Below are 25,383 nucleotides of genomic sequence, written 5' to 3' on the forward strand. Positions count from 1 at the left end.
ATTATTTAAATATGTTGGTAACCCATTGTAAAAAAAAGTGATGATGCCCTTGAAGCCGGTGTTTGGAGGATGTACTCTTCTTCGTCTCAGGCCTGACAACACCCTGCCAACATATCCTCCAAACACCGGCTTCTCTGGCATTATCACTTAAATAGACACATAAGTGCATCTTTATGACCACACAAAATTAGGGTCATACCTTTCATCATTTTAATTCAGTTTCATATAGTGGGATAATACCAAAACAGTAATTTAGCTAGTGAGCTTATCGGGAAAATGTTATATTTTTGATTAATGAACTACTTTCAACTGCCATGGCTTATATCTACTAAAACTTTAAAGCACAGCTGTGTGAGTACCCTGGGTTGCGTGTTGATGTTGTGGCGGTCAGAGTACTGACCTCTTAAGTGTACAGGCAGTGTTAAGGCAGGTGGGCCCTTAAGCATGCTGTGACCCTCAGGCCTACTCAGGACCACAATTATGAAGGTCAAAGGTCAGTTTAATGCCAGGGGCTAATCGGCCTTAGATATGCATATCCCCTTGAACCACGGCAATCAGTGCTGATCAGCCAGATGTTACGGTATTGGGAGAACTGTGCAAGTCTGTGAGAAAGTAATGAGAATGTACTGGAATATAAGTTACGAGAAATAAATATTTTCCATGAAGCCAATTTGAATTAAAGAAAATTCATAGGCTTTTTTTTTATTGCGTTTTTCAGTTAATTACCCCAATAAAATGTTCTAACATTATTTTAGTTTACTTTGATTTATCTATAAAGTATAGGAAGTGACATTCCATCCTGGCATCGTGTATAAAATGTCAAATGTGTTGCACTAACCATCTACATGTAAATCATTACATAACCCTGTCTCACTTCACACTTACCTCAGAGCTTTTCTTAATAACATGCTCTAATTCACATTTATGTGGCACTTAAAATGATCTAGGCATCACAGTCCCCATATAACTGTCTCATTTTACTGTTACATCAGAGTACACCTCAGAACACAGTTGGGGTGTCTTAATAAAGTCACAGCTTGTCCACATCACATCCACACACGTCTAGCTGTAACACACACCGTGATCTCTCTCTCAGCCTCTAATCACTGACAGATAATGTGCGTCCTCTCCCCTCTGACCTCTCACCTCTGGCCTCCCCCTCTCTCTCACACACTGGCTGTGGCGATTCTGGGAAGGATAACACCCTGGAGGTTACTACCCCACTACCCCAGCATGCTGGAGGATCCAACCCCAGGAAGAGGTCATATGTTGGGGCAGGGGAGGCAGGGGGGGCTGGAGGGGATTCCCTGTGGTCCAGTAATCACAGAGCAGGATAAACACAGCTGTAGCAGGAAAGGGTGATAGATCATACATAGAGATTAGCGTAGGAGACAAGAGGTATGCTGAAATCATACTAGTGCTATAGCACGCCCTCCGTTTCACAACGTGACATCTCTGTCTGTCTCTCTGACAGGTGAATCAACATGGAGGTGAATGATTATCATAATATAGCTAAATGTAACATTGTTATTTTGGTGGTCTGGCCTGTATTCAAATGTGTTGGTCATTTCTTGTGTATTTAGATTAGGATTGGACAATTTCTGGAACTTTCAATAAATTCCCTGCTTTCCAGAAATCGTGTTTGGATTATGATGTATCCTGGTTTTTCTGGTAAACTTACATGATTTATTCTTTCTATTTTGAACATCTTTATTATCTGCAAAATAAACTTAGTAGACTTTGCCACAGATATAGTCATTCAAATAAAGCAAGCCAACCGTTACCGTGTTCATAAAGCAAGACGTGGAAGCGAGCTGAACCATCGTGTTATCTGGAGCAGGATGACAGACTTGTTATGCAGCTTCTCCAGTTAATCAATCAGGTCAGGTAGAGTTTCTCTCAGTGTGAAATATAGTCAAGCATTCTCGCTCTTGCCTTATAAGTAGACAGTTCAGTTCCTTTGGCCCTACATTACATTCTTTTATGGAACGTTTCAGTACAGAGGAACTATTGACCTTTCCGGTAACTTTTCAGTGTAGAGTTGGGGACTGAAGTTGAATCAAATAGTTTGTGTAGCATCTACGATGGAGTAATGTCCACTCTTTACTGATTTTAGTACTGTAGCATTTTTGAGTCAAGATACTTCATCAGACAAAATAATGATCAATAAGTACTAGGCCTACTTACGTTTCTCGTTATTTATTTATGTGATAGATGTTTGTGCAACTTTGAACTTTACCCAATACAGAAATCAGTGCACGTATTATGTATGGCCATAGTATTTTGTCGGTATAGGCAGGTGTTTCCACCTTCTCAGCATGTGAATATGTGTTTAGGTGTGTTTAGATCGCAGAAACAATAGACTGGATGTGCAGCCATTCAACTTCATTCGGAAGACAGGAAGGGCTTTATAATTACAACGTTTTAACTGTATTGGGATCTCACCACTGTTGTCCTAAATTACTTTTCAGCCTCCAAGACATAAATATTTATTTGACCTTCAATCGCTTCTGTCTTAGTGCATGTTTTCAGTCAAAAAGCATTTGGGCCTGGCATGAAGCAACACCAAACTGCCATAAATGACAGAGGCTACATCAATTCCCATCCCAAAGTTCAGTAACCTGATACATAATTGTGTTTACTTGGAGCCAAGAATTTCCTTACAACAATACGCCGTGCTGCCATGCATTAATAAAATAATAATACAATTCTTGTTTTGAATGAGCGAGGAGAGGCTTAGCTACATTTAGCCTGCGTTTTCAGCTTTCAGCTTTCAGCTGTCGCCTCACTCCAATAGCCTGACTAGGGTTTGTAGCCGAGCCAAGGGAACCAACCGCAAGACCCAAAGCTTATGTTTTACCCCAACACCCATACAGCCTACAACAGAGAGGAACGTTAATCAACTCATATAAATGTCAAGGGGCTCAAATAAAATGCAAAAGTTGCAGATAAAGTCATCTCTAAAGGGTTTCATAACACGCTCCAATGAATGAGCGTTAATGGCCCATGTGCTACACATCAAAGCGGAACTCAACACTGTTTGCAATCTGGACGATTAAAAACAAGGGGAATGAAATGTTCTGGATTGATAAACAAAGCAGAAGGACTGGCTCAGATGAAATACCAGCTTGCGGGATTACCTTTAGGCTAGGAAGGATACAGTTTATGTCAGAATTGACCAGAATGGACTTTTTGTAGCAGGTTAGGAGAACTTACGCAGCAGGTTAGAAGGATTAACAAAGCAGGTTAAGATAATTAGGTTAAGGTTAGGAAAGGGTTAGGGTTAGCAAAAATGCTAAAAGTTTTTTCTTTTGACTTCAATTTGATATAAACTGTATCCCATCTAGCCATCAGTTTAGAGAGGGACAGGTGGGCCCCATTGACTGATTACCATCATTAGCTACTAGCATGATGTCGTTGCTGCGGTAGCCACAGAAGAACAAGGGGGGCGTTTTGTATCGGCTTCTCCGAGGCACCTGTACTTGGCTAGGTAAGCCACTAAACCACCAACCAACCGTTCTCTTATGATCAGTACAGAGTGTATCTGCTGTTTCCTATAGCCATATTATTACATATCATTATACATCCATATCTAGCAGGCCTTTAGCCTTTCATCTACTACACAGGTCTCTGACAGACAGATTCTCAGAGTTCGCTCCACAAAGGCTGCTTTGTTTTCCAAGCAGATGGATGCAATTGAAGGGAAAAATACATTCAAAGACTTCCCCTACCATCAATTGATAGCAGATCTTTATTCAACCTCTCAAACAACAAACCCAACATGTGGCGTTCCTTTTACCTGTGAAATCTCTCTTGTCCTCTATCTTCATCCATCCTGTTTCTCTTGGAGTTGCCATACTTGTGATCTCTCTGCGTTGGCCGGTGCCGTGGTTTGCGGGTGCAACTCAGCTCTGTTTATAACTAGCACGACATGCCCCAATCATCCCCAGATGTTTCCAGAAGACCTAAACCTGCCCTGAGGTGAAGGTTTCTGACCGAAGGAGCGGTTCCTGGATCTTGGATCACAGCCCCAAATCCTGTTTGTTTTTTCCCCATTGATGTCATATGGGATTGGATTTCTGAATGGAGGCTTTCTCTGAAACCTTCTCTGTTGTGTTAGTTCAATTTATCTGTGTTTGTATCGGCAGTAACATTGAGCACGGTATGAGGGCTTTCTCTTGGGAAAGTCAGCGACTAGCGGTGTTGTGTTGATTCAACGCAGGGATGGGCAACTTTGATGGGGGGTGGGGGCTACAAAGAATCTGAAGTCATTACATTTAAAGTCATTTAGCAGACGCTCTTATCCAGAGCGACTTACAAATTGGTGCATTCACCTTATGATATCCAGTGGAACAACCACTTTACAATAGTGCATCTAAATCTTTTGGGGGGGGGGGGTTAGAAGGATTACTTTATCCTATCCTAGGTATTCCTTAAAGAGGTGGGGTTTCAGGTGTCTCCGGAAGGTGGTGATTGACTCCGCTGTCCTGGCGTCGTGAGGGAGCTTGTTCCACCATAGGGGTGCCAGAGCAGCGAACAGTTTTGACTGGGCTGAGCGGGAACTGTGCTTCCTCAGAGGTAGGGAGGCGAGCAGGCCAGAGGTGGATGAACGCAGTGCCCTTGTTTGGGTGTAGGTACGGAGGTACGGAGTTGCCGTTCCCCTCACAGCTCCGTAGGCAAGCACCATGGTCTTGTAGCGGATGCGAGCTTCAACTGGAAGCCAGTGGAGAGAGAGGAGGAGCGGGGTGACGTGAGAGAACTTGGGAAGGTTGAACACCAGACGGGCTGCGGCGTTCTGGATGAGTTGTAGTGGTTTAATGGCACAGGCAGGGAGCCCAGCCAACAGCTAGTTGCAGTAATCCAGACGGGAGATGACAAGTGCCTGGATTAGGACCTGCGCCGCTTCCTGTGTGAGGCAGGGTCGTACTCTGCGAATGTTGTAGAGCATGAACCTACAGGATCGGGTCACCGCCTTGATGTTAGTGGAGAACGACAGGGTGTTGTCCAGGGTCATGCCAAGGTTCTTAGCACTCTGGGAGGAGGACACATCATGAGTGGCCGCAGTTTGTCGCGGGTCTGCGTACCCACGTACATACACATTGTGATGAAAACCTTTTAGTGGCCCCCCTCTTGACAGCAGTGAGACATGTTCATTTTTTATCTTTTATCATGCCATTCTACACATTTGGCCATGGGGTGTAGAGAAAATGCTGCCGTTTGAAAGCAAGTTTGCTGCAGTTCTGCATATTTAGATTTTTTTTATGTGATATCTGAGTGAGACTGACTTACAAAATCAATGGGGGACCCTTGGCCGGTAATTTATGTAGATAGCTAGCCACTAAATAAACAATAAATAAAATAGCAATACAAAATAATTGAGCTGACATGGGCTAATTGAGTGACCATCAGTGACTGACATAAGAGAAAAAACAACTTATGCATAACCAAATTTCGAAATTGCACCTTGTGTATTAAATACAGTATATAAACACACACATACACACAAATATTTTGGGGGGGATTGCTAACAATAAGCAACGGAGAAAGATGGTATTGTGTTAGACTGCTGGAGATAGCAAGGAAGGTGCTGGACTCTAATGCAGGGAAATGATGCTGGACAGCGAGAAGATATGGCAGGAGAAGATATACCTTCTACTTTGAGAAGACAGTCAGTCAGTGAGCACCTTGTCACGATAAGTCATGATAAGATCCATTGGCACTGGCTGGAGGTGGTTGGTGAATACTGATGCCTGGGGAGAGGATTCATCATGGGGTTGGTGAAGACTGATGCCTGGGGAGAGGATTCATCATGGGGTTGATGCATCACTGGCTTGTCTGTCTGTAGGGGCCCTCTCATTTCCTCTACACAGTCTTCAAAGAGACAATGCAGCGGCACATACATTTAGATTTTAGTCTTTTAGCAGACGCTCTTATCCAGAGCAATTTACAGTTAGTGCATTCATCTTAAGATACAGTTGAAGTTGGAAGTTTACATACACTTAGTTTGGAGTCATTAAAACTTGTTTTTCAACCACTCCACAACTGTCTTGTTAACAATCTATAGTTTTGGCAAGTCGGTTAGGACATCTACTTTGTGCATGACAAGTAATTTTTCCAACAATTTTACACAGACAGATTATTCCACTGTATCACAATTCCAGTGGGTCAGAAGTTTACATACACTAAGTTGACTGTGCCTTTAAACAGCTTGGAAAATTCCAGAAAATTATGTCATGGCTTTAGAAGCTTCTGATAGGCTAATTGATTTGAGTCAATTGGAGGTGTACCTGTGGATGTATTTCAAGGCCTACCTTCAAACTCAATGCCTCTTTGCTTGACATCATGGGAAAATCAAAAGAAATCAGCCAAAACCTCAGAAAACAAATTGGAGACCTCCATAAATCTGCTTCATCCTTGGGAGCAATTTCCAAATGCCTGAAGGTACCACGTTCATCTGTACAAACAATAGTACGCAAGTATAAACACCATGGGACCAAGCAGCCGTCATACCGCTCAGGAAGGAGACGCATTCTGTTTCCTAGAGACGAACGTACTTTGGTGCGAAAAGTGCAAATCAATCCCAGGACAACAGCAAATGACCTTGTGAAGATGCTGGAGGAAACGTAAAAGTATCTATATCCACAGTAAAACAAGTACGATATCGACATAACCTGAAAGGCCGCTCAGCAAGGAAGAAGCCACAGCTCCAAAACCGCCATAAAAAAGCCAGACTACGGTTTACAACTGCACATGGACAAAGATCGTACTTTTTGGAGAAATGTCCTCTGGTCTGATGAAACAAAAATAGAACTGTTTGGCCATAATGACCATTGTTATGTTTGGAGGAAAAAGGGGGAGGCTTTCAAGCCGAAGAACACCATCCCAACGGTGAAGCACAGGGTGGCAGCATCATGTTGTGGGGGGGACTGGTGTACTTCACAAAATACATGGCATCATAAGGAAAGACAATTATATGGATATATTGAAGCAACATCTCAAGACATCAGTCAGGAAGTTAAAGCTTGGTCACAAATGGGTCTTCCAAATGGACAATGACCCCAAGCATACTTCCAAAGTTGTGGCAAAATGGCTTAAGGACAACAAAGTCAAGGTATTGGAGTGGCCATCACAAAGCCCTGACCTCAATCCTATAGAAAACTGAAAAAGCATGTGCAAGCAAGGAGACTTACAAACCTGACTCAGTTACACCAGCTCTGTCAGGAGGAATGGGCCAAAATTCACCCAACTTATTGTGGGAAGCTTGTGGAAGGCTACCCGAAACACTTGACCCAAGTTAAACAATTTAAAGGCAATGCTACCAATACTAATTGAGTGTATGTAAGCTTCTGACCCACTGGGAATGTGATGAAAGAAATAAAACCTGAAATAAATCATTATTTCTACTATTATTCTATTATTCTGAGATTTCAGATTCTTAAAATAAAGTGGTGATCCTAACTGACCTAAGACAGGGAATTTTTACTAGGATTAAATGTCAGGAATTGTGAGAAACTGAGTTTAAATGTATTTGGCTAAGGTGTATGTAAACTTCCGACTTCAACTGTAGCTACAGTAGGTGGGACAACCACATACAGTGTCACAGACATAGTAAGTACTTTTTCCTCAGCAGAGTCAGAGCTATAAGTGGGGGGGTCAAGTGCAAGTGTTGGCTCAGGATTCATATTTTATTTACTGAGAAGGCAACGCAAATGTTTAGAGTTCTTCGAAGAGGAGGTGCATTTTCCTGAGAATTTCTCCATAATCAAATTTTGACTGATTTCAAATACTTTGTGTATTGTTTCGCTTCCTGAGTTAGTAATTAATTCCCTCTGAAACAGTCATCAGGCAGATGTGCTGTGGTGATGACGTCCGGGATGTCTACAGCCTTGAGTGCATCTTCAAGGGCTGTCCAATAGGAGGAAAGAACGGACACTCCCATTCAACGTCATTCTCTACGGGTCTAGACTCTAGCTCTTATCGCCAAGCATGCGGGGCCAGATTAGAGCTCAGGGTCCCCAGGAATGCCTTTACTTCTCTCCATGCATTGATTGAGATATGCTTATAGCATTGTAACTGCTGTAGGTAGTTGGGAGACGCTTTCAGGCTTTTTCACTTGTTCAGTGTCTGGTTCCAAAACAAATATGAAGTGAGCGTAACATGGAGCTACTCTCCAACTATGTATCTTACTAACTCATGTAACACATTAAAAGTGAAAGGATTGGGATCACTGAGAGAAGAAAACAAAAAGTGCTACCATAGTAACTCTAGCACTGAAAAAACTGGGAGCCGGACTGGTTGTCATAGCTGACATGGTTTATAACCAGCATATTTCGGTGTGGGGTGGGGTGGGGGAGTGGGACTGTTCTAGGGATGTGCTGTCCTCTTTCCGGGAACTGAAATGAATAATCTATTTTTTTTTCTAGTTGTGAGACAGCGAGGAGCCACCCTTCTCATGGCATTTGACCCTGTTCTGTCCCTAAAAAGACAGTAAAAACACAAAACTTCCTGTTCAAGACAAAATTTAAAGTCTCATCTTAGGCCAAGTACGTATTTCAGCCAAAATTAGCGACGTCAGATTCAGAGGAAATCAGGATTCTGCAAAAGTCTGACATATGTATTTCACAACAGTACACGTTTCTTCGCAGGCTTGATGAGTAATTTCCCATCATTCCTTATTGACTCAACCTCAGCCATTCTGATCTTAATCCAATCTTAATTGGATAACGGTCCGATGGCATATCGTGATGAAATAAATTGAACTCATATGCTTACATGAATTACACTATCACAATTGTGATAATACTTCCATCATTGAGTTATCCTGCATTCCCTTTTCCAAGTCTATCTGTTTTCACAGTAATCTCTCTCTCCAATTCACCAACAAATTCAGTCAAAGTAGAAAAAGTCACTACAGTTTGTCACTGATTGTCACAATAAAATTGGCCTCTAACTTCTTTCCCATTTCTCTCTCTCTTTTCCCTTTTTGTCATTTGGAGCAAGTGCCCCAGATAAGAAATTGCTTACATCCCACTCAGTGTGGGACTGGGTGGGTTGCTTCCCACAGGGTATGTACCAATGTGCAGAGAGCACACTTCGACAGATGCCATCAGAGAACAAGCATATGAATTACCAGGCAGTCTGCCATCTAGCGAGTTCACACAGAATGCCATTAATACCTGATGAACAGTCAGACAACAACACAACAACAACATGAAAGCCGTGGCAACTGGGACCCAGGTAAAGGTTCCATCATTTATATATTAATGGTTTTATTAACAAAGACTTCCAACTAGCAGCTAGCGAAACCCCTCAAAAGTTACAATGATGGAGGCGTTGAAGCTTGATGCCAGGCTGCAGCAACCAGGGGACCCGTCAGCGAATCACGTCCCGATGAATAAAAGATAACGCCACTGTTGACCAATAACTAATTCAGAAGCCATGAGATATTTATGGATACAATTAAAGAAAACACAATCCCTTTAAATTTAAATTGCCGTAGATATTAGCATCACCTAATTAAGTCACAATTTATATTAAGTAGGTAAAGTAACTTTACAAGTGTACTATAATTGGATGGGATCAGTGAATCTGTTATTGGGGCTTAATTAAAAAAGCATAAAGGAAAGGCTTTGTTAAGTCTTTAAATGTTCATTACTAAAATAGGGCACAAGATGTTATGATCTATGTGATATTTTTCATTATTATTAATCAATTAATAGTCAATCAATGATTAAATGCATAAAATATCTGAAACAATTAATACTAAATGATGTATTTACACTATATAAAAAGTTTATATTTTCTCTTCCTGGTACAGGGCATGACATGGCACGCAAAACATAATTACTTGATTATCATAAATATTTCCACTTTTACAAGGTAATATTTTCCACAGGAGACTCTGATAACGTCAGACACACTGTTTTCATTAAAATGACGATGTGATCCAAAGTGTTGTTTAATGAGATGATTGCTACAGCCTGACCTTAATGGAAAGAAGCCTACCCTCAGGCCAGGAGAATGTACCAGCGAAGGGCAAGGGTGAGGGAAGGGAATATTGGAGTGCTGCTGATACAGGAAACACTACTTTGCCCTCTCGGAGGATGTTCAATCAGCTTTTAGGAATGGCCCTTGACTTCGACAAGGCCTGGGGGCCCACAAGTAATCAAGCGGTGTGTGTGTGAGTTTGTGTGTGTGTGTGTGTGTGTGTGTGTGTGTACCTTATCTGTTTGCACATTATCTTATCTTCCTCGTGATATGGAACTCCATTGTCCAGGTTCTTTATTTAGCTAAACAGTTGCCGTGTCAACTCGTTGGGAGAGAGAAGGGCCGACCTTGGCCTGCTTGGATAGCCTCTCTTCCTGCTTTTAGACAATGTATTGATAAAGGGCCCATTTGCTAAGTGTATAGTTATGGAACGAGTAATGGACACCGATGGAGAGGCACTCACATTCCTCATCATTATTGACATGCCTCACTCTTCTTTGTTACCTAGCAACATCTATCTGTCTGGACATTATGTACTTTGTGCCGTACACGTCTATGGGACAATATATCAAACATTCCTTTGTTTAGTTTCAAACTAGTTTATTTACTGTTTGGTGAATATGACAGCTGACAAACCTAATTAAGTAGAACAATCATGCATATGACCCTATTTAAGGCATGCTACAAGAGATTGATACACTTGCAGCTTGTGTGGCACATCCAGATGTGGTGATTAACTAGTCTCTGCTTTGGCCACCCACAGAGTTGTGATTGTAGAAAGTAATGCTTCAAAGAAAGTTTGGTTCCGCTCTCTTTACTACCCTTCCCGTTCCATCTCAACATGTTCAAATCAAGACGACTGGGACATGCACATTTAGTTCCGACTGCCCTCCTCACATTTCCCTCCTCACGACGTTCATCTCGGTTTCCTTTAGTGGGAAGAAACAGTTGAGCCGTGTACAGGGCTAGAATCTGATCTGGGATCTGAGGAGAGGAGAGAGAGGGGCATACTGACTGGGGACTGTGTGGTTCCCAGATACCCGGTGAGTGAGTGTGGGAGTGTGTGTGTGTGTATCGGAGTGCGTTGTGCCCCTGAGATGATTTTCGGCAGGCGGTGTAGAGATGAGAGAGACGAGAGAAGGAGAGAGAGAGGAGAGAGAGAAGGAGAGAGAGAATGAGAGAGAGAAGGAGAGAGAGAAGGAGAGAGAGAGAGAGAGAGGAGAGAGAGCGAGAGAGAGAGAGCGAAAAAGAGAGAGAGAAAGAGTGAGAGAGAAAGAGGGGCTGCTGTTGCTGTTTCCTATGGGGGGCCTGTTACCGAGGGGAGGTGGAGATTTACACTCCCTCTCAGTCAAAGTGCTCCCTCCAGTCCTGCTGCGCTCTGAGACACACACAGACACACACACCCACACACACACGCTCCCAACTCTCCACAGGAAAACCCAGAGCTTAATGCGCAGCACCTCACAGGCAGAACACTGCCACTGCCACGTACGTTGGGCAAACCAAACCAAGTGGGACACTAACTCCGACTCTGCGACTTTGATAGTTGGTTAATTACTCATGTGATGTGATTCAGATGTCTAGGGGCTTCAGCAGAAAGTTCGCCTGACGGTTCCATCAGGGGGAGGCAGGAGCAGACATTTTAGGAGAGCAGAGCGGTAGGTGAAAACCAAACCTATTTATTATTTAGCAATATATCAGTTTATGTGCCGTCACACAGGGTCCCAGTAGTGTGGTGCCTGATGCTAAACGGTGATGCTACATGAAGTGCAGGATGCTAAATAGGTTTTTGTGTATTAACTAGGTGACATCTGGGACTTTGAACAGGATGAAACACTCTTCATGGCTAGCTGGAGAGGCACTGTGTTCTGTTGTGATGAAAAAGTATTCAAATGTAGACCTCCGGTCTGAATTCAGTGAGTCTGAATTCAGTGAGTCTGAATTCAGTTAGTCTATACTGTACATTCATAGAAAGGATTTTTAACTACTCTGTAAAGTTTTACCTGAAATACGCTATTATATTACTTTGAATATAACCTGGTAAATATATAAATGTAAGTATTTGATATACATATTGATAGTAGGGTTAATTTCTAACTGGTTAAAAAATAAAATTTTTATAATTTTAATAATATTTTAATAATATATTTTAATATAACTTAAGATTTTTTCATTTAACATCTTCACTCAACTCTCAAACAAGACAAAAGCTGTATAGTGTAATATAACACTGACTAGACATGGGCCTGATCTGATTCTTTCATGTTAAAATGCCTCTTTGTTTTCTAACCGCTAGTCTGAGTCTTTAAATTAAAACCAGAAGGGAGAATGCAGGGCAGAGGAAACCACACTGAAGAAGCCACGCAAGGGGCGCATTGTCAAAACAATATAAAGCCCTGCCTGGCTCTCTCTCTGTGTGTGTGTGTGTGTGTGTGTGTGTGTGTGTGTGTGTGTGTGTGTGTGTGTGTGTGTGTGTGTGTGTGTGTGTGTGTGTGTGTGTGTGTGTGTGTGTGAGCCTGTGTGTATGTGTGAGCCTGTGTGTGTGTATGTGTGTGTGTGTGTGAGCCTGCGTGAGTGTATGTGTGTGTGTGTGTGTGTGTGTGTGTGTGTGTGTGTGTGTGTGTGTGTGTGTGTGTGTTTCTGTTGTGTGTGTGTGTGTGTGTGTGTGTGTGTGTGTGTGTGTGTGTGTGTGTGTGTGTGTGTGTGTGTGTGTGTGTGAGAGCCTGCGTGAGTGTGTGTAATATGTGCTTGTAGCCCACACTCCTATTAGCACAAAACCTGTGCTGATTATTACTTCCAGAAATGACAGAGAAGAGAGGAGATGCTTCATAAGCTCACCCATCATATTGTTTGACTGTAACCAGTCGTGGCATCTTCCCATCTGTGCCCCCTTGGCAAAACCTGTTTGAAGTCTGAAGGAAGTTGTTTTACTTCCCCTAGCAGTTGGAGAGGATGGGAGAGGACCCACTGTGATGTGTAACTTTTGACTGACACATTCTGGTTTTGGCTCCATTTCTGAGGAGACGTTCCTGGATTGACATTTCATTTGTGCCGGGGGAAATTAGAAGATTCGGACAAAAGTATACAGTGGTTACACAGTCGATTCAATTGACAAAGTTTTGTTTTGTTGCTTGCAAAGTTTGTTGGCTGAAGTAACCCATATACTTTTTTTCCATGTCTCCCTTCATCTCTCTCTTTCTGTGTCTCTCTCAATCTCTCTCTATCTTGCTCCCCCCTCTCTCTAACTTGCTCTCCCCCCTCTCTATCTCTCCCCCCTCTCTATCTCTCTCCCCTCCCTTGTCTCTCTCGCTCACCAGCTCTCACCACCAGCGGTATATGGGGAACCCCTACACTATCTGTCCATCTCCTGAGACAAAGCGTGGAATGTGTTCTATAATGGGCGCCCCAATCGTACATGTGTTGGTGCTAATGGCCGTCATGGCCGCCCTGCCTGGCCCTGGAATGTGTCAGATAAACAGCACCACAGACGAGGGGGAGAAGGACTCCCTACCCCCAGACCAGGGCCTGGTCCTCCACAACACCCACATCACCCTCCAACCCCTGGGCTTCCACAGCACCAGCAGCCCCTTCCTGGAGCATAGGATCCCCATCTCCACCAGGGGCCACCAGGGGCCACAATGGCCCAGGGTCGGAGCTGGATCTGGGGCCACAAACATCACCAGGATAAGGGCCCCTCCACCATGCACCATCGCCACTTCCATTCAAGGCTATTTCAAATACATCAACACAGTGATTTCTATCATAGTGTTTGTGGTGGGAATAGTGGGCAATGCCACCCTGTTGAGAATTATCTACCAGAATAAGTGCATGAGGAACGGGCCCAATGCCCTCATCGCCAGCCTGGCGCTGGGAGACCTCATCTACATCACCATAGATATACCCATCAACGTCTACAAGGTAAGAGACGCGTATCCATCCTGTACACTGGACATCACAGTGAATTGTTCATGGATGTATTGAAGCATAATTGCATCTCAGAGAGAACGAGAGAGCGAGAGAGCAAGAGATTATTTCATTTGCTTTGGCAATGTAAACATATGTTTCCCATGCCAATAAAGCCCCTTGAATTGAATTGAATTGAGAGAGAGAGAGAGCGAGAGCGGGTGCGAGAGAGAGAGCACGCAAGAGAGAGAGCGAGAGAGAGCGCGCAAGAGAGAGAGCGAGAGAGAGCGTGCGAGAGAGAGAGAGAGAGCGCGAGAGAGAGCGCGAGAGAGAGAGCGCGAGAGAGAGAGCGCGAGAGAGAGCGCGAGAGAGAGAGCGCGAGAGAGAGAGCGCGAGAGAGAGCGCGAGAGAGAGCGCGAGAGAGAGAGCGCGAGAGAGAGAGCGCGAGAGAGAGAGCGCGAGAGAGAGCGCGAGAGAGAGAGCGCGAGAGAGAGCGCGAGAGAGTAGTGGAGAAAGGAAAGGGGAGAACAAATAAATAAAGTATTCCTTAGAAGGCTCCCCAAAGATCATGTTGCTCTCCCAAGTTGATTTCAGTCAGTAGTAGTACTACTTTATCTTCATTGGGTGGCTCTTTGTGATGAAGGAAGCAGGGAGAGGCCAAGACTTAAATAAACAATGGAATCAGACCAATCAGACTGCGGTCACACATATCAGTGGCCCTGCTCTGACCCGTGGTTTGTCACAGTACCAGCTCTCCTCTCCAGCCCTCTTATCTCCAATCACACTTGAACCTCGCTACACTCAGGATAAATGGGTCTGGTCAAATGATGAATCACGTGTCCAGTGTGAGTCATTTAAACCCATTAGACTCTAGTCCATTTACCCCCATGTGGGTTCACTTTAACATTAGCTAGATAGATCTCACAGATGATTTATGACGTTATCTTACCTGCTGTGGTAATATTGCTTGAGAGTAATGAGCATGTTTTTCATTGGGTCCACATACATTGGTTGAACAGGTCAAGGTTCTTAATAGGATGTAGTACAGTACATTGGGAATGCTCAGTTCATTGTGAAGAGAAATGGTGAAGCCACCTGTTTAGTATTACTGGTATACAGTTTCATCACACTGTGTCAGCACATATGGAAGTGCTAGGGTCCCGGGACAGATGATTCTCTACATGTACAAAGGGGGAAAAGTCTTTCCTGTATTAGACGTTTCAGTTCCACACATGAAGGATGTCCCTTTGTACTGGTGAGGAAACGTAGTGCCGTAGGTGCAACTCTGGATTCAGGCCAAACACTCCCTGTGAATATGTCTGCACTACAGGGCCATGTGCTTTAGGGAGGCCCAGCTCACTTCCTATTGGGGTTTGTTTGACGCAGTTTCCAAATGTAATCATATATACACTACATACACACACACAATACTACATACACACACACGGACACAGGCTACACACACACACCCACAGTGACGTAGCCCCCTTTCCCTTCCAACTCCCATGTTCCCGAGACTTTTTGATCAGATGGAACCGCCTAGCGCTCCAAGTGAACAATAGGGGGACGAGGATCCACCCGTGAAGTGCTTCCTTTGGCCCGGCCTCTCAACGACTCTGGGTTAATCCCCTCTTTCTCTCTTTGTTCGGCCCATGTTGATTCCTGTTCAACGACAGCTGCCAAGACTACTTCATAATGACAAAGGGTGGTTTTAGCAGTCTGTTCAACAGGGAGAGCTGTGACTTGTTTTCTTAAGGGAGCTCTTCTTGTAAGAGGCTGTGGGAAGTGGTGCTTATAGATGCCTGGAAGTCCAATTAAAGAAAGGATGTCACTTTCAAAGATAGTTCCAGGGTTGGCTTGCTAGGGTTTTATTGTAGGACTTGACTCAATGATGTACTGTATCAAGATGATGAGGCGCATATGGGCCTGCTGTTGGACTGTACTCAGATTCAGAATGAAGTCAGGACGTACCATGAAATCCCTCTGATGTGACTGCGACTAACCTGCCTGTTGTGAAGGGCCTGCTACAGTACAGTGGTTAAAGATAGTCCAGACCCTAAGGACAATGGGAATTGAGCTAAGAGGAAATAAACATGTGATTCACTAACCTCAATCCCTTATAATGTATCCCTTACTAGTTAGTAAAGAAAGAGATATAAGGGCTAGTCCATTATAATTATAATTATTATTGTTGTTGTTGTTGTTGTTGTTATTATTATTGTTATTATTATTTTATTATTATTATTCTCTTTCTCACAGCAGGTATTGTTCTTTCACAATTCAATACATTTTTTACATGCTTTTTCTGTCTTCTCAGTTACCATACTGGCTAATAATGAGCATTCTGTATTTGTGATATCTTATGAAAGGGTTTGTAATACAGGGAAGAGCCAACTGGCTAAATTCCATCTAAGGTTTGTGATTATTTCCTGACGATGCAAAGCCCGTTGTGAGTTGAAGCGTACATACTGTCTTCTACGATGTGCTGACTCTCTCTCTCTCTCTCTCTCTCTCTCTCTCTTTCTTTCTCTTTCTCTGTCTCTGTCTCTGTCTCTGTCTCTGTCCCTGCAGCTCCTTGCCACCAGGTTCCCCTTCGATGACAGTTCCTTTGGGCTGTGTCTGTGTAAGCTGGTGCCATTCCTACAGAAGGCCTCTGTGGGCATCACCGTCCTCAACCTCTGTGCCCTAAGCGTCGACAGGTCAGTCCCATGTACCACTGCTGAATTCCAAATCAACCAATGGCGGCAGATCTAACAGGATCAAAGCAAAAAGCATAAGAAATATTTGTATTTGCATATTAATGTTTATAGAATTAATAAACAATATAAGCAATAAGCAATATGGTGTTTCTTTCCGTCTGCTTCATGATAGCCTATTGCCTACACCTATCCAATTCTTTCAGATCTACGAGAGTGTCTAGGGAGTTAGGGGTAATGCTTCTGAAGCATTATACACATTACTCGTTTACTATCAAATGCATTGTCTGGCAGGCATACACTTACCAAGGTTAACATATGAGCTGTAGCTGAATCTGCCCTAGTACTCAGACACTATAAGTGGGTCTTTATGCATTTTATTCCATAGAGACATATTCTGCTCCCTGGAATAGGATTCTATTATCTTGTAAAAACATGTGTTTTGATTGGTTCCAGACTCATGGAATGTTTGCACAGTAGAATTCGGTTCAGTTCTGTGAATCTTTATATGTAGGTTACGGTAAACTCCAAATGAAAATCAGTCTAATAATGCATTTTTTTCTGTGAAATGTAGTCGTCTTTACAATACGTATGTATCAAAGAAAAAAACTCCTCTCTAAACTTTTTTTCTATTAACAAAATTAACCCTCAGAACCTCAACTTTTGCCAGTAACTCACCAACACCATGATAAATCACATTGCCATGGTTTGAATTTAAACCAAAAGTGTTTGTTGAACAGTAAAGCCCTTATGAGATAGCCCACTCTATCTATGTATGGGAGTGGCTGAGACAAATTGACAAGGAAAGATGAATGACTTCCCTAATTTGATTTAAAGGAAACCACAGGTTGGGAGTTAGTTTAACTCCTCAGTGGAGGTAGTACGGTAAAGGCAGTTTATTCCGGAAGTTTGTAATGTCAGTAATAATGGAGCTCTCCCATTACCAACATAGTTACTCTTCCTCCTAGTTTTCTATTGGCTGCATCTGTTAAGGACTAGGCCAGCTGGGGTCATATCCACAAAGCCTCTCAGAGTAGGAGGGCTGATCTAGGATCTGCCCATACGATCTTTTTCATTGTGATCCAAGTCAAATCTGATGCTAGATCAGAACTCCTACTCTGAGACGCTTCGTGGTCTTAGTTGTTTCTCTCCCTGAGGAGGGATAGCTTTGCCATCAAGGAGCAGAAGTCGTTTTATTCTCAAATCTTAAAATGTTTATTCTCACATTTTCAACTCTGATTGTTTTGTGTCTGTTGCTACACTACTAGACTTGAATTCCCGTCTCACTCCCTTCAGTTCTTGTAACACTTAATACTGTCGGTCCTGTTTATCAGCAGAGTGAAAGTGAGTGGCTGACGTCCGGCTTCATTGGTCTGTGAGTGAGCAGACATAAGAGATAAGCGCATAAGGAGGCCTGTTCTGGGTCTACAGGGATGGGAGCCAGTTTAACATACCAGCTATGCTGAATGACTCCCATCATAGAGAGAGAGAGAGAGACACTAGTGATAGAGTTCAATAGCAGATGGTCTCCATTTGTTCTCAGCATATCTCGTCTGGTTTGCACGTGTTGTGTCTCGTCCTCTCTGTTTGAGAGAGAGAGAGAGAGAGAGAGGGAGAGCTGGGTAAAATATAAATGACACTATGTTGTTTGACAAGGGTATTCAAGTGCGTCATGAAAAATATATTGTTCAGGCCATAAAATCTTGATGCACCGTTTTACTAAAACATTTCGACAAGCGGTTCCTATTAATGAAACAAACAAGCAAACATGATTTGGAGCACAGGAAACAAGCGTCAACAAACAGACCATAGCTCCTGCCAACGCTTGTTTGGAGGCTTCACAAAATAATGAATATTAGATTCTGAGGATAAACAATTGATTATTATCTGTTGTTCATTAAATCTTAACTTGGATCATTTTTCTCACTATGCGGTATAGTGTGTGTCTGGTCTACTGCCATGCAGTCAGTTCATAGAACATATACTACAATGTACAGCTGAGTTGGCCCGACATAATGGTACTATAATAAGATGAACAAGTATTCCAGTAGTTTTCTCACCATATCTCTATGGTTCTTACAATCATGTTCCCATGCAGGTTTAAACGTTTGAAGTAAGTCTATTATTCAAGTACTGGAAGTGTCTCTAAAATAGGTTCACTTTTCACAATCACTTGAACCTCCTAGCGGGCAAAACTGGTTGAAAGGACTTCATTACAACCATTAAAAGATGGTTGAAATGACTTCATTACAACCATTAAAAGTTGGTTGAAAAGACTTCATTACAACCATTAAAAAAAGCTGGTTGAAATGACTTCATTACAACCATTAAAAGCTGGTTGAAATGACTTCATTACAACCATTAAAAGCTGGTTGAAATGACTTCATTACAACCATTAAAAAAAGCTGGTTGAAATGACTTCATTACAACCATTAAAAAAAGCTGGTTGAAATGACTTCATTACAACCATTAAAAGCTGGTTGAAATGACTTCATTACAACCATTAAAAGCTGGTTGAAATGACTTCATTACAACCATTCAAAGCTGGTTGAAATGACTTCATTACAACCATTCAAAGCTGGTTGAAATGACTTCATTACAACCATTCAAAGCTGGTTGAAAGGACTTCATTACAACCATTAAAAGCTGGTTGAAATGACTTCATTACAACCATTAAAAGCTGGTTGAAATGACTTCATTACAACCATTAAAAGCTGGTTGAAATGACTTCATTACAACCCTTAAAAGCTGGTTGAAAGGACTTCATTACAACCCTTAAAATCTGGTTGAAAGGACTTCATTACAACCATTAAAAGCTGGTTGAAAGGACTTCATTACAACCCTTAAAATCTGGTTGAAAGGACTTCATTACAACCCTTAAAATCTGGTTGAAAGGACTTCATTACAACCATTAAAATCTGGTTGAAATGACTTCATTACAACCATTAAAATCTGGTTGAAAGGACTTCATTACAACTAGTTTCGCCGCTGGGCTGTTTATTAGTTCCAACTCCCAACTCATCAGTTGTTGCTGAAAAGTCCACAGCCCTGGCCCTGCTCTAACCCCTACCTTACCCCACCATGTTCACCATTTCGTTCTTTGTTTCCCTCTATGCCCCAGGTACCGTGCAGTGGCATCGTGGAGCAGGGTCCAGGGAGTAGGCATTCCTCTACGGACGGCCATGGAGATCGTGTCCATCTGGGTGCTGTCCATGGTCCTGGCTGTCCCAGAAGCCATCGGCTTCGACATGGTTGAATTCAACTACAGGAACGAGACCATACGGACATGCATGCTCAATCCCAAGACTGAGTTCATGATGGTACAACCCATTTTCTTGTTGATGCTTCTGCACTTTGAATAATCCTATTACCTGTATACAAACAAATCTGGCCCACAAAGTGTCTCAGAGTAAGAGTGCTGATCTAGGATCAGGTCCTCCCTCTTATTCATTATGATTTAAAAGACAAAAGTGATTCAAGTAGGGTTAGACTACAGTCCGTGTGTTAAGTTAGTGAATCTGACAGTCCATGACTTCATGTGGTGGTGTATCCTTGCACTGACCTATCAAAAACAATTCCATCTGTCCAAATACTTGGTATGAAAATGAATTGTGATAAATACAGTGGTGGATTTATCGTACTGACATTCATTTCTCTGACATTCTTGGTGGAACCACCCAAAGAACTATAAATATGGTGAAAGGAAGCATACAGAGGCCAGACGTGGGTTCAAATATCATTTCAAATACTTTAGCTGTGCTTGACTGAGCTTGTCTGGCTTAATGGACGAATAGAATCGTCCCAAAACATCTGGCACTCTAGGTAGGCTAGAGCGAACACAAAGTATTTGAAAGATTTCAAATAGTATTTGGACCCAAATAGCATTTGAACTCTGACAGAGGTCTCCATACGTTTTTTTTCCCTCAGAGAGAAAATCTCTGAGGTGATCACTTTCTTTGTTCACAAGCCTGGAGAACATAATTGAACGCAGGCCACAACAGCAATTACAGCTCAACTGATGTATGGTTCCTTCAATCTGAGCCATGTGCGTGTCTAGTTCACATCATGCAACACAAAAGATACTAAATCCCATATCATGACCAAACCATGCTGAGGTTTAGGTCATTTCATTTAAATCCAGATTCAATAGAACACGTATGACAGACAGTATCTCACCCTCCTGGAGTGAGGAATTTAGTAATGTCGTATAAAGGTTATAGAGGAACATTTATTCTGTGGCCAAAGAATTCCTCAAATGGCATCTGCTCCTCCTTAAAACTTGTACGATAATATCCCCCTCTTATATGTGGATTTAGATGATTAGAATATGTCACTGCCATCACATAGACGTATTGGTAAAGTCAACTTGCTTTGTTACCAAACCTAGCAGGTGAAACTGGTTGAAATTACCTCATTACAACATCAATACAACCAGCTTTCCACGTTTGCTTGCTGGACAGTCTTCTGGAGTATTGGCATGTTAAGAATTGTGGTTCTCCTGCATAGAACCTGTGTACTAACGTTCTCCTTGTTGTGGTTCTCCTGCAGTACTATAAGGACATCAAGGACTGGTGGTTGTTTGGGTTCTACTTCTGCGTACCTCTGATGTGTACGGCCGTGTTCTACACTCTGATGACCTGTGAGATGCTCAACCACAGGAACGGCAGCCTCCGCATCGTCCTCAGTGAACACCTCAAACAGGTACTGAGCCCAGACTGCCTCATGTTTAGTGTCTCTTAAGGAGAAGCCCATTCCCTCTCTCAGGCCTGTCAAGCTGACGTTGCATAACCCACCCTGACTGCCTTCTACATTCATAGTACTACTACTTAGTATCAGGTGTCTCTTCTTCTCTTCGGTTGTTACGTACTGTAACCAGAGCCTCTAGCGTTTTGGAGGCCCTAAGCCAGGTTGAGCTGCGTATAGGCAGAGACACCTCTACTTTAACAGTACACTACTGCAGAATGACTCATGTTTATTCTCTTTAAAGGTTTGTCCTTTTCCTCTCTCAGGCCTATCCGGTTTACATTACATAACCCTACATCTTCCTGACAACCTAGCGTCTCCCTAACAACCGAGCGTCTCCCTAACAACCTAACATTTTATCTGTTTACATCCCCAGAGACGTTACCATACAGTACTCAGGATGACTCAGCGTTTTTTTATACGTTTTCCATTCTCAGTATCTTGTCTTCATCACCCTTCATCGTCATCGTCCAACCTTTTCCTAATCTGTTGTTTATTGTTATCCCCAGAGACGGGAAGTGGCCAAAGCAGTGTTCTGCCTGGTCCTGATCTTCGCTCTGTGCTGGTTCCCCCTGCACCTCAGCAGGATCCTCAAGAAGATGGTCTACAACCAGAGAGACATTGGACGCTGTGACCTGCTCAAGTGAGTGCAGCCATGTTTGTTTGCTGCTGTCATCTTATTATTAGAAATGACCGATTCAGTACAGTGTGTTGGAAAATGGAAAAGTGGAAAAACGTGGGGAATCACTCGACTGGATCTAGAACCACAACAGACTAAACACAAACTGACATTATTTGAGTTGCTGCAATTTAACGATTCGAAATGTTTGAAAAGAGATGAAACTCAAATGGAAGTTCGGCCAAAAAACATGGGTGTCGTTTCTTTCAGCTTCCTGTTGGTCTTGGATTACCTGAGTATCAACCTAGCCACAGTAAACTCCTGTATAAACCCCATCATCCTCTACTTTGTCAGCAAGAAGTTCAAAAACTGCTTCAAGGTACAGTAGATCCCTAAACATACACACACACCCAACTCTCTTTTTCTCTCTTGCTGTATATCTCTCTATCCTTTTCACTCTCTCTCTTGCTTTCTTTTTCTTTCGCTCTCTCTTTCCCCCCATATAATCAGTACCTCCAATAACCCCCCCCCCCAGCCCTCCCCAAACCCTTTGTCTTGTCTCGCCAGTAAAACAAACAGAGAACCTCTCCCTCTCCCCTCTCCCGAAGGGCTGTGGCTCTGTGCTGGTGATGACATTATTTAAAGAAAATGTAAAGCAAAGCAGTGATTTATGAACTCAATTACTGAGTGAGGTCACATAACTGTACACATCTGTTAGAGACCTGAGCTGAAGATAAGCCATGCCCTAGCTCTAGCTGTCCTCAGAGAGCGAGAGAGACTGAGACTAACTCATAACAGCAATTCCCAGACCCCGAACGTGCCTCTTCCTCTCTCTGCAGAATTGGGGCTTAGAGTTTGGGAAGGATAAAAAGTGTTCTACTTCTCACGCTGTGAGCAGATGTAGTTTTATGTAGTATATTGTTCAAAGAACAATTCTGAGCCCTCATTACACAAGCCCTCATTATTGTAAGCTGTAGAAAAGTGCCTCCTTGGACCTCTCTATCGTAGCAGCAAGAGCATAAACGCTATCAACACAGAATGACCACAGCAGTATGAATAGTGCCTCTAATCTTGTAAACTTGTACCATTGTTCAAGTGTCTAACCTTGTCCCCTTATCCCCTTCCAGTCCTGCCTGTGTTGTTGGTGCCACTCGGATGCCACAGTGACCAGCACGGGACAAAACGGGAATGGGACCAGTATCCAGTGCAAGAGCCCAGAGCCCGCCAATCTTCACACGGACCGCAGCCTACGCAAGGACAGCGACTGACCACCACAGGAGGTGACGCCCCCTATGGGCGAGGAGGTCTCACTACAACTACAGCCAGTCTGCACTAAACACAACGGACTCTCAACTCAATAGGACCCCCATGCTAAACCGCTACGGCGTGACAAACAGAGTCACACGTTTCAAACACCACCACACGTTTCTTATACAGAACACTGCTGGGCAGCTCTGGAGCCTGACGTAGGACGACGGGGAAAATGAGTGGAGTTTATATATAGACACAAACGTACAATGGGCATGATGGACACTGCAGTATTTCCAGTGTCTCTCTGGACTATACCATTCCCTTTGCCAGGGGGAGACGAGGAGGGAGCAATGCTTTACAGTACCGTGAGAGAGGAGGAAGAGGGATGGAGGGAGGGGAGGGGACGGGAGGTAGCTAACAGGATGCAGCTGAACACAGGGTATAAATGAGCGGCCAGTCAGTAGCGGAGCGAGTAGCGTGTTGCTCTGTTCACAAAACAGTCAGCACTGCTGGGACGAACCAGGAAGCAGCGGAAACCCCGGGAAGGAAGGCCAGAGCGCTCCCTGTCAGAGGGGATGAGAGGAGAAGGAGAGAATGGTCCCCCATGAGTCCTAATGAACTGCTACTAAGTGATGGTGGAGAGAAGGGGAGCTCTCACTATTGAGTTGACTGTCCTTTTGTAGTGTCTCTATAGCATCTTCCATCATAGGCACTATACGCTGGTCGTTGTATACACAGTAGTACCCTTTCATAGAGTAAGCTAATGTCCTGTGTTCTGTATGGTGAATTTGTTTTAATAAGGATGAAAGTGATTTTGCCATGTAAACGTGTGTGTTCCAGTACAGTTTTATATTCTGTTTTATAAAACATACCAGGAAGTGTTAATTCACTGTGTTTAGGTTTCATGTGCTGGGAAGAAGGAAAAACTGATTTTAACGAAAAGGTGCCTTGTGTCACCTTGAATTCCCCCGTAAAGCCTTATACAGTATACAGACTCTGTACAACGTCCATTGGAATATCACTTAGGGTGTAGAGTTACTCCAGTGTAGAGTAACCACCAGAATGCATCCCAAATGGCCCCCTATTCCCTACATAGTCCTATGCGCCCTGGTCAAAAGTAGTGCACTATAGGGGGGAATGCGGTGCCATTTCGGAAGCAGACCCAGTCTCTTGACTTGTTATCCAAAGACGAATGGTTTTCTGACCCCTACTGAAGTCCCAAACTAGTTTAAAGAACATGTCCAGATGCAACAAGCACCACGGGACCATAAAGTATAACGTTATGATTTTGTCTCAGTTCAAGGCTCGTTGAAAAGGGGGTCTCTATGTTCTCACCCAAAAATGAAAGGGATAAAAACGTTATCCCTACTTCACTGTGAATGTTACAAGACACAGAAATGTTGGTATTTACAGCTAAGCTGTTTGTGAAACATGCTCGTATATATCAAGTTTTTATATGGTGTTATATTTTGCTATGTTCTTTATCATATATACAGAATGTGGCTATTATTTGTCCTTTGCCTGAGGCAGGATTTTTTTATTAGTTTTTTTTTTTTTGTGATGATAAATATATCAGTTGGTGTTTAAATCATATCAGCTACCTAGGTGACTATACTGCTTTATACATTTGATATGTGAATACATGTATTATGAATACAATTAATGTGCTGTGTGTGTGCGTGTGTGTGATTCTTTGCACTTTTTCCGTTTGAGTGTTTGTGGCACTATCTACAGCATATCAGACAATGTCAAAGATAAAGGCTTTTCAGTTTAACCACTCATATCAATACATCATATTTTACCACTATAATGTTCATTCAGAGGCATCATACCCCTCTATAGGAAATTGTATTATTGTTTGACACATTTGTTTCTCATGTTTCATACAGAAACGCTGCTGCTTATCCTAATAAAAATCATTTAAGTGTATACCTTTTGCCTTGCATTACTAAGGAGAGATTAACGTTATATTGATATGCATAACATAAATACTTCGACATTTGTAAGCATAAGAACATTAAACATTGCATTACGAAGGAGTTATACATTTTACATTGATATGCATTACGTGTAATTACTTTGGAATTTGTAAGCGTATGACCTCGCACATTGCTTTACTGTGGAGTTTATACTGACATGTCATAGAAATACTCTTCTCTTTCCGAGAGGATAAGGGGCCTCTTT

At 42.8% G+C, this 25,383-nt stretch overlaps 1 protein-coding gene across 3 annotated transcripts in view; it reads left to right on the forward strand.

The window, feature by feature from the left end:
- The window catches only part of LOC106610223 (endothelin receptor type B), a 41,920-nt gene extending 16,792 nt beyond the window's left edge, over positions 1-25,128 (forward strand). Inside the window, exons 1-9 of one of the 3 annotated variants that reach the window (XM_014209434.2) lie at positions 11,012-11,030; positions 11,564-11,645; positions 13,305-13,905; positions 16,462-16,589; positions 19,708-19,906; positions 21,135-21,287; positions 21,839-21,972; positions 22,219-22,327; positions 23,076-25,128. In XM_014209434.2, the coding sequence (XP_014064909.1) occupies positions 13,324-13,905; positions 16,462-16,589; positions 19,708-19,906; positions 21,135-21,287; positions 21,839-21,972; positions 22,219-22,327; positions 23,076-23,216 (1,446 nt within the window). In that variant the 5' untranslated portion in view covers positions 11,012-11,030; positions 11,564-11,645; positions 13,305-13,323 and the 3' untranslated portion in view covers positions 23,217-25,128. Of the gene's footprint in view, positions 1-11,011; positions 11,031-11,237; positions 11,476-11,563; positions 11,646-13,304; positions 13,906-16,461; positions 16,590-19,707; positions 19,907-21,134; positions 21,288-21,838; positions 21,973-22,218; positions 22,328-23,075 lie in introns of those variants that run through there. The other 2 variants (XM_045716582.1, XM_045716583.1) reach the window with 2 other exon arrangements.
- Positions 25,129-25,383: the final 255 nt, after the last annotated feature.

This window comes from Salmo salar, chromosome ssa04 (genome assembly GCF_905237065.1).
Source record: "Salmo salar chromosome ssa04, Ssal_v3.1, whole genome shotgun sequence".
Taxonomy (NCBI): Eukaryota; Metazoa; Chordata; class Actinopteri; order Salmoniformes; family Salmonidae; genus Salmo; species Salmo salar.